The 14007-nt window shown below is 38.2% G+C and overlaps 1 protein-coding gene across 1 annotated transcript in view; it reads left to right on the top strand.

The window, feature by feature from the left end:
- Positions 1–384: 384 nt before the first annotated feature.
- LOC122792941 (transient receptor potential cation channel subfamily M member 2-like) overlaps positions 385–14007 on the top strand; it is a 1068883-nt gene continuing 1055260 nt past the window's right edge. The window contains exon 1 of the mRNA XM_044060527.1: positions 385–617. Within this exon, the coding sequence (XP_043916462.1) occupies positions 477–617 (141 nt within the window). The 5' untranslated portion in view covers positions 385–476. The remainder of the gene's footprint in view (positions 618–14007) is intronic.

Raw genomic sequence — 14007 nt, forward strand, 5'->3', positions numbered from 1 at the left:
ATGATGATTCCTCTGACCTTCATCAAAGTTATTATGAGTATTTACACTAAACCTTTGCCTTAAGTGTCATATTTGATTTGCACTAGGGTTACTAGCAAGACTGCCATATTGCATCCTATCCATGTTCAGCTATGGTGGACATTCACCCTATTACCTTTAGGTGATATTAACACATATGGGCATTCTATGGACAGCTTTGAATCCATTCTGTAAGACATGCTTTTTAATATCTACTTTCAATGTTTGAGGTATGGTGCCACCACACCCAGGATGTCACAAAATGTATTGTAATGCAAAACAATTACCAAAAAAGTTGCTAGGCAAAAAGGCATTGATGATATTCTTGTCTGATGTATTTTTGTCTTTATTTCTCCACAGGAGAGAATAATCATTTTCAGCTATACATCAGAAAGTCAGTAGGAAATAAATTACATTTAATACCATTGTCTGCAAAGTCTGCTGTTAAACTTAAAGACATGAACAGAGTGACTCCTGATATCCAGGATGGTCATACCAAGAAGAAAAAAAGGATAGCTAGTGCTGGACTCCTGGCTCAAACAAAGAGTGGCATGTACTACAAAATAAACAGCCAACTTACTTCTTCAAGTGATGAGAAGGTAAATTACTTTCATTGCTCCAAACTGAAAATCATAGCTACATAAAGAGCATAATTTACCTCTTTGAGTAAGTAGATTGATTTCATTGTTTCAGGGTTTACTTTGTCAGAACCACAAATGCTGAAAATGTAATATAGAAAATGAAAAGCACAGTTAAAACTTCAATAATGTGTGCCATAGTGAATTGAATCAAATATATCCAATCTCTTTGATTATGATTATTAACTGTACAAATGTATTTTTTTTTGCCAGAGTTTGTGATAAGGTACTATAGTGTTAAAATACTCTGCACTCTGCTCCAATTCAGCTACCAGGTTAAAAATAGTAATAAATAAATAAATAAATAAATAAATAAATAAACATTATTATTTTAAATGTCATTACTATCCAGCACCTATTCCTTCCATTTTATCAGCAGTTTCTTTTCATAGTAGCAACAATCTTTCCACAGGCCTGTGAAATCTTTCAACCAGTCCTAATTTCCTTTATAGACTGGTCTCTAAAACTGTACAACATACTTCAAATAGGGTCTAACCCAGTACAAAGGCAGATGTCTTTTTCTCTAGATGCATACTTTTTTTTAGTCTTGTTGAATACTTTTCTTTGAATAAAACTGAATAATTTCACCACAAAAAGAGTAAAAATGTACCACTTATCTCTTTCATATTTCTCTCTTCATCTCTCCTTCCACCACTCAATTATAATTTATCATCTAATTAAAGGTAACTCCCTGAGTTCTCTTTTTATTGAAATATGACCAGTACCTCACACTTATTTAGTAAAATGCAATTTATTTGTTTGACCAGAGGACTACCTTGTTCAGTGCTTTCTAGTTTTTACTTGTTTTCCATTGTGCCCATCACTAAGATTAATTTGCTGTTAGCAAAGAAAGAGACTTGAGTTTCAAATGTAATTACTTCTCTTGTAGTGACATCAGTATGTTAAACAAAATCATCCTCACTGCAGACTCTTGCAAGAGCCCATCTATGGCTTGCTAAAAGCTTGGCATTTTAACCCTGACAGCCAGTCGCTTTTTAATATTTAGTTATTTATTTATTGACATTTGATTACAAGGAAAGTCTGGCTGGGTAGAAGCCCATTTTCAGTGGATGCTTGGGAAGAAAAGCTCCAAATTATTACAAAACATTTTAAGAACAATAATTTTACAATCTTCAAAAATAAAACAAAAATATCTACAGTTTAAATAATGATAACAGATTAGATATAATATAAAACAATGACTAAGAATCGATACAAGGCATATGACAATCATTTAATATTTAGAGAAATATTAGACTGTTTGTAGACAAATTAAAGGAAAGTTGGTCTAATGCAAACAGGAATTGCAATATGAAGTGGGGGAAAACAGGCTTATGCTATATTTAGAGAGAAAGCCATGGAAGGGAATTAGATAGCAGTAAGTGAAGAAAGCAGACTAAGGAGGTATAAGGAATGAAAATATACTTGTTCACATTTAGGGATATAGTTTATCCTGGTTTTGAGCAATAACAGAGTCAGATTTTAGCTAGGAAGTCTTTCAGAGCAGTTACAGGTAAGGAGTTCCAGGCGTTAGTAACCTTGTACTATATGTAATACTTATTTGTTTCTGTTCCACTTCAGTACTGTTTTTTCCAAACTCCTTACAGTTTAGATTTGATCAGCCTTTCATTCAGTACAGTAAAAATGCTGGTGGTCAGTTAAAAAACACTCCTGAACAAACAAGCAAGCTGTACAGATAAAGTTGGGTAGTTAAATGTTTCACTCTGACAGGGAAGGTAGACTCTCTTCTTCCTCTTTGTGTCCTTCTACAGCAACAAAGCTGAATCTGAAATTATGTTAATCCATTTGCTCTACTTTGGCTGATCTCTAATATCATTATGTTCCATTTCTTTAGAAAAATGTCAAGTGAACAAGCATGAAATAACACCATATAGCTCATACTCTTCAAGGAAAGCCACCAACCTATTTCTCTCCATTTTCTCTATTAAAGTCATCCTAACTATAATAAAAAAAAAATCCAGTCTGTAGTTGGCTTTTTTCCCCCTTCCGCTTCACTTATAAATTTATATATTACTCACCAGAGTCTAAACTGTTACAACTGCAAAAATGGTCAACTTATTTATAATTCCTGGTCCACTCTTCTGAGCTTTCTCTTGTCCTCTAAAATCAGTCCATCAAATCTAATCATGTGATGACCTTGTCATACCCCCCTTTAGACACTTTACATTAAAAAAAATGTGGATAACTTCCTCGAGTGTTTCCTGATGAACATATTTAGTCAGTAAGTACTTCCTTCTGTTCTTTTGTAGTCCTCCAACATGCTTCTACTTCCAAGAAAATCATCTCAGTATTAAGTTTCCTTTTCTAATTCATATCCCCAAAAAAATGTCTTTATTGTGAAAATAAATCCTCTTTGCTTTACTGCTTTGGCTCCTTTAACAACTGTCTCTTTGACCTGTCATGTACTTGTTTCTAATCTTTCACTTCCTATTCCATTCTTTTGTATGTAAAAACAAAATGAAAACTCCAGCAAAGCTAGAACTTCCAATAAGTGACCTCCCAAACCTCTTGTATCAGAGGCACAAGGGATATATACAAATGCTCCTTATGAACATCAGGTGTTTCAGCTAATTGGCAATTCTGAATGCCCATGACTTGTTTGTCATTTTAATGGACAATCCACAGCTAGTGGGGTTTGGCTTCATTGGCCTGAAATTGTCCATTAAAACGACGGAGTGTAAGTTATATAACATAACATGCTTATCGTCTGGTTAACTAAATTACAATACAGTATATTTAAATAAAATATAATACTGGTACACCAGTGTTACCAAATATTTAGTCAGGCTTGGAGCAAGGACATAGCCATTGAGTCTTGAAATACTGCTTGAGGGTTTTCTTGAATTGAGATAGGGTAGCGTGTATTGTAATGTCAGCAGGTAGCGAGTTCCAAGTTTTGCCTACAGAGTTGGCAAACATGGAGTCCCCAGCTGAGTTGTTGGATTTGGTGGTTTGTACTACAAGTCTACTGGATGAGCGAAGTGGTCTGAGGTTGGTGTGGGGATAGATGATGTTTTTCAAAGCAGGTGTATTTTCAGGTTGGTTAAGTACTTTGTGAGCCAAAATAAATTGGCTATACTGAATCTGCCAGGTTAGCTCTAGCCATCCTAGATTTTTTAGGTTTATGCAGTGATTTGTTCTGTAGGCCCGTGGCAATTCTAGCTATGCTATTATAGCAGACAGCGAGTCTGTTAAGTTCAGTTTTATTTAAGTTGACAAGTAAAGGGGAAGCATAGAACAGGGTGGAGAGCAGATGGGAGTGGGCAATGGCAATCCTAGCAGGCGGGGTTAGGAATGGTTTTATTCTATATAGTGAGCCCAGTTTTTATATTAATGGATTTGATCATTTTATTAACGTGAGCGTCAAATTTGAGATTGTTGTCTACAGTTACCCCAAGGAGTTTTGTGTGAACATCTGGGGAGATCACAGTGCCATTGTTAGACTTAATGGAGAAAGATATCACCGGGGATCTTTGGGTGGAAGAGAAAAGTAGTAGTTTGTTTTGTTGGGATTTAGAATCAGACATCGCTCAGCAAGCCATTTTCAACTAGGCTGAAAGTACACAGAGTAATTAACTGCAGTTCAGCCTGGGTGGTACCATTGCAGATTAGCATGGAGTCGTCTGCATACTGAATGCAGTTAGCCTTTGGAATGATAGCGTGAAGATCATTAATAAAAATGGAAAACAGCAGTGGTCCCAGAATAGACCCCTGAGGGACACCTAGGGTGTTGGGTAGGAGGTTGGATAGGTTGTTCTGCCATAGTACGGCTTGTTGTCTATTGTGGAGGTAGGATTGGAACCATTGAAGGGAGTGATGACATAGGGACATTTTTGTCAGGGTGTGGATAAGTAGATGGTGGTTAACAATATCAAAAGCTTTAGAGAGATCCAAAAAAGGGGCAGAGGATAGCTTGCTATTGTTTCTTTTATGGTTTATATCATTAGTGAAGGAGAGGAGGGCTGTGATGGTACTGTGGTGTGGTCTAAAGCCATGCTGAGATTTAGCCAGTAGGTTGTTCTGGATTAGGAAGTACAGAAGTTGTTTGTGGATGCACTTTTCCATGATTTTTGCCAGTGGTGACAAGGGGTCTATATTATAACATCGAAGTCTTACAACTTCGAATGTTTTAATATCGAACCCAGTAGAGCGAAACACCAGAAAACCGAACAGTCAGAATAGCGAATTTTTTCCTAGGGAAAAAAATTGCTGTTCCAACAAACATACACACAACACAAGCACACCAAAATAAATAATCCACAGACACACACTTCACAAAACCCTACACTAAACCATACATGCACCACTAGCTATCCACTTACCTTAACCCAACCCTAACCCTCACGTCCACACAATCGCACACTTACCTGACCCGTGCCCTAACTCTAACTCACCTAACACACGCCCAGTCACACACTCACCTTTGTTCGCACACTTACCTTAACCCGGTCCATAACCTTCGCTCCACAGTCAAGGAAATAGCGAAGCTGCAGAAACGGCCCACCAAATACTTTCCCTAGGAAAATTATTAAAGTTATTAAATGTTACCTTTATTCAGCATTTTTTATGATGGGCAGGACAAAAGTATTAAGCAAAATCTGAGGAATTCTACAAAATCATGCACATTTGAGAGCTGTGAGGGATGGAGGGTTGATAAAAGGGGTCTATATTATGTTGCCAAAATGGCAAAACAGCAAATTCCTTTTCAGCGACTTATAAACAGTGAAATACCACTAATGCAAATGGCCAGGTCACCATTTTTTTTCCCTTGGGAAAAAATCTCTTGGTCATCACCATGAAATTGCTCTTTACCCCACTGCAGTATGATCTTAGAGTTGGTATATTTAGTTAGGGGGGTGAAGCCCCCTACTTTGTAATGATTTAGATGATGTGTCGTGTCTGGTTGGTCTATCAATTTTATTTCCCTAGGACCTGGCCATTCACATTAGTGGTATTTCACTGTTTATGTGTCACTGAAACAGTGGTCACTGTTTTGCAGTTTCAGCAACACTTTGCATGGAAGACTGAATCAAATACCTATTTGATGAAGCATGTAAAGACAACCCCCTACCATTCCCAGACTAATGGTCTTGTGGAGAGGTTAAACTCTACACTAAAGACCATGCTACAGGCATTTGTAGACCCATTTGAGAGAGATTGGGACAAATATTTACCCCATCTGCTGTTTGCTTACAGAGAGGTACCCCAGGAATCCACAGATCTTTCACCCTTTGAGTTACTGTATGGGCATAATGTGAGGGGGCCTTTAAATTTGATTCATGCATAATGTGAGGGGGCCTTTAAATTTGATTCATGATGAGTGGGAGGGTGAGTGTGAATCCCACAAGGATTCTGTTGTGGCATATGTCCTAAACATCAGGACAAGGCTCAGGGAACTCATGCGCTTGGCCCAGGAGAACCTGGCAGGAGCCAAACAGCGGAAAAAGGTCTAGTATGACAGGAATGCTTGAGAGTATGCTGTGGAGCAGCAGGTTATGGTGCTTATTCCTGTCAGACACAATAATCTGCAGGCAGCTAGGGAGGGACACTTCAAGGTGGTAAGGAAGGTCAGTGATGTTAACTACATGTTAGAACTGCTAGGCAGGAGACAGGGGAACAAACTGAACCATGTTAAGATGATGAAGACTTACCATGATATGGATGCCTTTGTGCTGAGTATTTGCAGTGAATGGCAGGGGGAGTCTGACCAGGATCTGATGACTGATCTCCACAGTGAGGCTTGGACTGACACCTCAGTGGAATAGGTAGCAATGTCCCCTACCCAGGTCAGAAAAATCCAAAAAGTGTTACAGGAGTTTGGGGACATGTTCACTGGGAAACCAGTGTGCACCTACCTGGTGTGGCACCATATGGATACAGGACCCCAAAGGCCTATCAAGCAGGCCCCTTGAGCAAGTCAGACAGACTCTGAGGGATGAGATAAAGGAGATGTTGGAACTAAAAGTAATCCAGGAGTCCAGCAGTCCCTAAACCTCCCCAGTGGTCCTAGTACCAAAGAAGGATGGTAGCACCAGGTTCTGTGTGGACTACAGAAGATCAAATAGTCACACAGAGTCAGATGATTACCCCATGCCTAGGACAGATGAAGCCTTAGAGAAGCTGGGTGGGGCTAAGTATCTGACCACTATTGATCTGACCAAGGGCTACTGGCAGGGGCCTTTGACTCCCAAAGCTAGAGAGAGGTCAGCCTTTGTGACTCCTTTTGGCTTGTATGAGTTCACGAAGATGCACTTTGGGATGAAAAGGTCTGGAAATCAGTCTTCACCTCTGGCCACCATCTATGTGGAGTTGCCATGATCTCCAACAACTTCATTTTTCTGTCCAACACATTTCAGTTTTCTAGCTACCCTAAATTGTCCGGATATATCACATTTACCGTTACCTCTGAGGTCAAATTCATGGCTTTGTTGACTGACTACTTTAAAATGTCCACATATATCATACTGACTGTTCCCCTTGTGGCCTGCAGAGTGGCTTAGGGCTAAGAAGGATCTAAGAGGAAGCAATTCAATCACCTGTTAAACAAATAAAGATAAAACAAAGAGTGCAAGTCAATTCCCTGCATGAATAACCATGCATTATTAATGGCCTGAAATCTAAGAAAAAGTCTAATAAAAATATAAAAAAAATAGAAACGAAAAATATTTAAAAAATGACTAATGCTAATGGACAAGGACTGATTTTTTCCTGATAAAATTAACATAAAAATAACCTGTGAGCAGTCAAAATGAAACAAATTATAGTTATTGGTAAATGCCTCTGCTTATGTTGTTTAAATATGGGCAGGATGTCAGCTGTTCAGAGTTGAGATATTGATGGAATCAGTTTTTAAAAATGGGTAATGGCAAAGTACAGTAATTGCAGACCAGATAAGATCACACCTTGTGTACTGAAAAGATGTTACAGGCTATTACATGAAGAAAGTGAAACACAGAACAGTGAATCACAGACATCTGACAACAGCTAAGGTGGACTGGCTCAATTAACTCACCCAATTATGTTACCTGTTAGATATATTGCATATTATAGTTGCATACAAATTAATAATTTACACCCTCACAACATATGTCATTAGTCCCATGCCTTATGGTTTATCCCCCCACACTGAATTTATCTGTACAATTTCATCATAAAGACACGTAATATTTATGTTCTTTGTGAAACAGTATTTATGAACTGTCCATCCTCTGCCTTCCCTACTGTGTCATTTTGTTAGTGCACACCATTTGTTCTAAAAGATGATACCACCACAGATTATGTTGCCTCCCCTGAGATATTTAAGTCTCAGGCATGCCCCCCACATACCCTTTTTTCAAGAATGTACATATAATGTTTCTTTAATTTAGTTCATGTGGCTTAGAATGTGGATCTTGTAGCTTTTTTCATGCTGTCTTCAGAACAACCTCCATTTAATATGTATTACATATATTACATATTACATGTATTGCATAGAGAGTGTGTTAAACTGCACCCAGTACTCAAGAGTGGGTTTCACCAGTTGTCTGATGGGATAACAGCCTCACTTTTTCTACAGGTTATCTCTCTTCTTATGCATTCTGGTATTGACAACTTTCATTGCCAATTTAATGCATAGCTGATTAACTTACTTTTAGGTAATTTGGTATGACTACCTCAGGTTCTTTGTTTATTATTTTTGCTATTATTTTTCCCTCAATATGTGCACTCAGTCCTGAGATGATCTGCATTATTTCTAATTATTCTTCCAACTTTGGCAATTTTTTTCTCATCCTTTCCCCCCTCTGTCTTGAAGCAGAGCTGATGCAAACATTTGTGAGACTTGCAGAAAAGATATACACTTCTTTTGAGATCATCCGCAGGGCCACTTACAAAGACATTAAAAAGGATTGAGGTCGGTAAAGAGAGCCCTGGATTGCCCCACTAGAAACTTCCTTTCTGCATAACAGACACTTTTACTCTTTCTATCTGTATCTGCAAGTCTAAAGCATAGATGTGATTGCAATCAAGGGATGTATAGCAAGACTACACACCTTTGTTACCAGATGTTGATATAGTCTGGCAACTGCAAAGTTAAAACATAGAAAAATAGCAAATCTTCTGCTACACAGTTCAAGGTGACATGTTTCATATTACATTATATGTAATAACTGAGTAAAATGTCTCTAAGATAGATACTATATGATCACAGCCCCACTCTCAGCTACTACATGAGTGTTGCAATCAAAAAACGTGGATTACTTTGATGGACCCCCCCCCCCCACCTTCCAGATAGTTAGCTGTTCTTTCTTTATGGGGTGATTCCATGCTTTTCCCAATGTTGCAACCTTTAACTTGCAATCACACTTACCACCATTACAGCACATTTTCTGTAGTGTGTAAGTAGAAGAAAGAGCTGTTCATGAGATCAAAAACTATCTTAGTCTCGAATCACAATCATAAAATGTCTTTATAGCTAGTTTTAAACTTCATTCTGATCAAAAAGGAGACATTTTCCACATTCTTCATCAAAATAAATATATACAATGCAAAAGTAATTGTAGATGCCTTTGCTTTTTTACTGGATGTAGTGCATCTTCAGGCTATGTGCCATAGATCCTTTCCAGTAATAACAGTCATATGGAGGTCTGTGTCCTTTTGGGGAGGGTAGAAAATGAAAAAAGGTAAGCACTGACCAAATCAGTATACAAAATATTTAGTATGCATTTTAAAATTTGGTTGCAGAATTTTGCATCCAACATGACTGAGGGCAATAAAAGGATATCTTATGACAGTCGAATATTCTGAAGGAAATGCAGTTATTCTGGTAACGCAATGTTGAGAATGATGCCCAGATGTGTAATAGGTAGATACAGTTGGGTATGCCAACCTTACTAATACTTCTCACATGTTTTTTCTCTAGTTTGGTGCTGGTAGTCCACACTACACTATCAGCTATCACACTGCATGACTCAAACACTCAGTTAATACTTTTTTATACTTTTCTTCTAGAAGTCAATCGGGACCACCACAACTGTTTTGAAAGTCACATTTGTCATGTAAGAGCTTCGGTGAATTCTTCTTTTTTACATCTCATGTGGCTTCTTTTGAATATCCAGCACAAAGCTGTTACTGAAGAAGAAAATCTCTGAAGTTCATGTAACTAAGCTGTAAAGGACTCTACAAGGGGTGTGCTATCTTCACTCAATAAACACTTCTGGCCTGTAAATTATTCATTACATAATGTAACCAGTGAGTTTTTCTAACTTTTCCAGTATCTGAGGTTTAACACAGAAACTATGCTGTAGTCCACTGCATTTTTAGACGTAGCAACACTATACACTGGCCTCGCTCACTCAGTTATTTAAAAGTGGTGGGGGGTGTTTATGCTAACATGAAGTCACAGTATGTTACGGGTTCTGAGGTTACCGGTTGTGTGTGAGCATTTCTGAATTTCAATTCATTTTGTACCGTTATAATTTTTTTGTTACTCATCCTGTCTTGCATTTCAGGATCTTAGAGATGTACTTAGACACAACAAAGCCAGGAAAATGACATAATTCCCAGCGGCTTTTGTACTTTATTTTCATATGGTCTGTATCACAGCTGTAGAGATATCAAGATTTTTTTCCTTTCCCATTTATCTCTGTACATATTGGCATTTTTTTTGTCAACATTGACAGGTGTAGGTAACTTGGGCATTAACCCTCAACAGCAGCCTACCTTACTTTCACCTGTACCTGTAATTTTGTTGTATGCATGTGTATACACCTGTGTGCACTAACACTCTAGTCTCTGTGCTGTCATAAATGCCTACTTTAGAGGAAGACAAGGCTATTTCCAAGTTTTGAAATTTCTCTGATCTCTAACCAGCTGCCTACCATAAAAAAATGCTTATGGCACATGAAAGGAATATTACTTTTGATGTGTCTGGGAAAATAAACCATGATTATTATCCAGTTGGGTTAAGACAACTTTTTAGTATGGGAAAATGCTATAATTACGACATATTCTGAAACATTTCCATTTGAAGTTTCAGAAGACTTCCTTGTGAGCCTTCGTATGTCAAATGTTAAATATTTACTAGGCATATCTTGGCCAAGCTGTGATTTCTACTTATACCAACTCTTTTCTGTACTTGCCCAGTTAGGATTAGGCAATGGTTATACAACACAGATACTCGTGAAACTGCATGCACAAATTATTCAGAAGAAAAATGTCTGAGTGAGAAAACAACTGCCTGAATTTTTTTAATATTCTCAAAACCTGATGCACATAAAATTCCACAATTACAATGTGTCTACCTTTTTGTTTACCCTGGTATCAGCATGAGAACTGTTTTAAGTCTTCAGGTTATCATTGTAGTTTTTAACATGTGAAACCAATAAAATGCTCACAATTCCCCTGCATCCATAGAGAGTAGGTACTCCCTTCTATGTGTAGGGAGCTAGTACTGTCCCACATGTATACAGAGCTGGCACTGCTCACTATGTCCAGAGAGCTGGTGCCCCCTACATGTGAAGAGAGCTGGTACCCCCTACATGTGTAGAGAGTTGTTACTCCCCTGCATGTGTAAGGACCTGGTGCTCCCCAGCATTTATAGAGAGCTGGTACTCCCTTGCATGTACAGAGAGCTGGTACTCCCCAGTATGTGTAGAGAGCTGGTACTCCCTACATGTGTAGAGAGCTGGTACTCGCCTGTTATGTGTAGAGAGCTGGTACTCTCCTACATGTGCAGAGGGCTGCTATTCCCCTGCAAGTGTAGAGAGCTGGTACTCCCCAAGATATACAGATAGCTGCATACCTCTCAACTGTTCAGATATTTCTAGAATGTCCAGATATTTGTCACAAATTTTGTTCTGCTCCTCATAAATTTAGTGGTTTTCTGGCAAATTGTTGTGGACTGAAGTGACATGAAGTAACTAAATAATTACATGCATTTGAGTTTCTGACTTGATATCCTTCAGAAAATCTATACCAATACAAAATATGTTACGAGCAAACTTTGAAGTTTATAAAACAGCATTTAAACTGTGCCCCTATTTTGGGCCTCTTTCTCCCCATTATTTTCAGCTTTGCCCAGATTTCTTATACTAAGAGGTTGAGAGAGAGCTGATACTCCCTACAAGTGTAGAGAACTGGTACTCTGATGCATGTGTAGAGAGCTGGTACTCCCCTATGTGTGTAGAGAGCTGGTACTCCCCAGTATATGTAATGAGCTGGATTGCCCCAGTATGTGGAGAGTGCTGGTGCTCCCCTATATGCATAAAGAGCTGGTAGTCCCATGCATGTGTAGAGAACTGGAATTGCCCCCTTGCCAGACCCATGTTAGTGCTAGTTTCCCACTTTCACTTATGGGGTTCTGATAGTTTTTGTTGACTGACTGTGTCCTGGTGCAGTGTATGTATGTATGTATGTGTATAATATAGCAATAACCCACACCTGGGTGTGGGTAATGCGGGATTTAACCACGGTTGGCATGGTTTGGTCCCGAGGGCGAAGCCCGAGGGACCAAACAAAGACAACCGTGGTTAAATCCGCATTACCCACACCAGAAGTGGTTATTGCTATTATACAATGACATTATTTAAGAAAAGAAATAATTACTTTTCTTAAATAATGGCATTGTATAATGCCTCTTTGCTGCCCTTCCGCAGCTGTCTGGTATTCCGCGGCAGTTCTGATGTACTGCGCATGCCTACGCAGTACATCAGAGCTGTGGGCAAAAGCAACGGAGAATGCAAGATCTCCATTGCTTTTTACTGTTTCACTATGTTAAATGGGTTTAACATAGCGAGGCAGCTTTAAAATAAGCAACGGAGATCTCCGTTACTTATTTTAAAGCTGTCTCGCTATGTTAAACCCATTTAATATAGCAAGACAGTTTTTAAAAAAAAAGCAACGGAGATCGCAAGATCTCCGTTGCTTTTTACACACTATGTCGCTATGTTAAAGGAGCATAGCGAGACAGCTTTAAAAAAAGCAACGGAGATCTGCGTTGCTTTTTTTAAACCTGTGTTGCTATGTTAAACTCTTTTAACATAGCGAGACAGTGTTTTATACTAACGGAAAAAGTCCGGGCGACTGGACCTTTTTCCGTTAGTATATTGAGGGATTTACAATAGGCATGCTGGTTGGGCTGGCCAATCAGCGTGCACGTTTTAGAGGAAGAATTGTATAATATACATACTATATTAGTAGATATTTTAAGTACAATGTTGTAAGGTTTCTACATTTTGCCATTCCAGGATTTTGCATTCAGTATTATGACTTTTAGTATAACACTGTTCAATAAGTCATGACATACCTGATATGTGGATGAAACAACACTAGACCGCTGAGTATACATTATTAGCTAAAGGGGTATGTAAGTCATGGGACATGGTGTGGGTGCATTGGGCAGATATTATCATGTACCAAGAGTGTTGTGAGACAGGGACTACGTTATGTAAATCCCAACTAACTTCTCTGAGACCTACTTGGCTGGCAAGGCTATTTCTCTGAAATGAGGGAATCTTGGAGTTAGTCATAATTAAGTATGGTTGTGGCCAAACCTACAACATGGAGAAAAGAGGAAAAAGAAATGTAGTGCTTCAGACGTTTTGACATAGGTGTAGCACAGGGCTCCGTCCACTGGTGTTCTTTTATGGATGTGTGAAACCCCAGCATAGCCATTGGGTATACATAAAGATGTAATCAGTGGATACTGAGTATTAGCACTGTGACCATCAGAGGTATATATGCAGCACAGTCGGATCACTCCATTCCAGAAAAGTAGTTCCATGGCCATAAGACATGAGACCAGTGTGGCAGTTGTGGTGGGGGTCTGTACATTTCTGGAAAAGAGTTAAAACAATAGTGGATACACAGGTAGATGATCACTGGATATCAAATCATGACATTATAGCATCAGGATGTAGGTATAGGTAGAACAGGATCTCTTTCGCTCTCTCTGGACACCTGGAAACAGTATGACTCCATCACATTTCGGTTTATAGAGAGATGACCACTCATCACATAATAAAGTATCAAATAGACTAGTGTGCACTGGCAAAGGGTCATCTGACACTGATCTGCCATATATATATATATATATATATATATATATATATATATATATATATATATATATATATATATATATATGTGTGTGTGTGTGTGTGTGTGTGTATGTATATATATATATATATATATATATATATATATATATATATATATACAAATAGATGTATCTTTCTAAATATCTATATATAATATAGATACATATATATCTCTATATATCTACATATATATAGGTCTACTTTACATTTCTGAAAAGCCAGAAAACCGAAGACGAAATGATGCTCAAGACCAC

This window comes from Protopterus annectens, chromosome 2.part0 (assembly GCF_019279795.1).
Source record: "Protopterus annectens isolate FY-2018-M chromosome 2.part0, PAN1.0, whole genome shotgun sequence".
Lineage (NCBI taxonomy): Eukaryota > Metazoa > Chordata > Ceratodontiformes > Protopteridae > Protopterus > Protopterus annectens.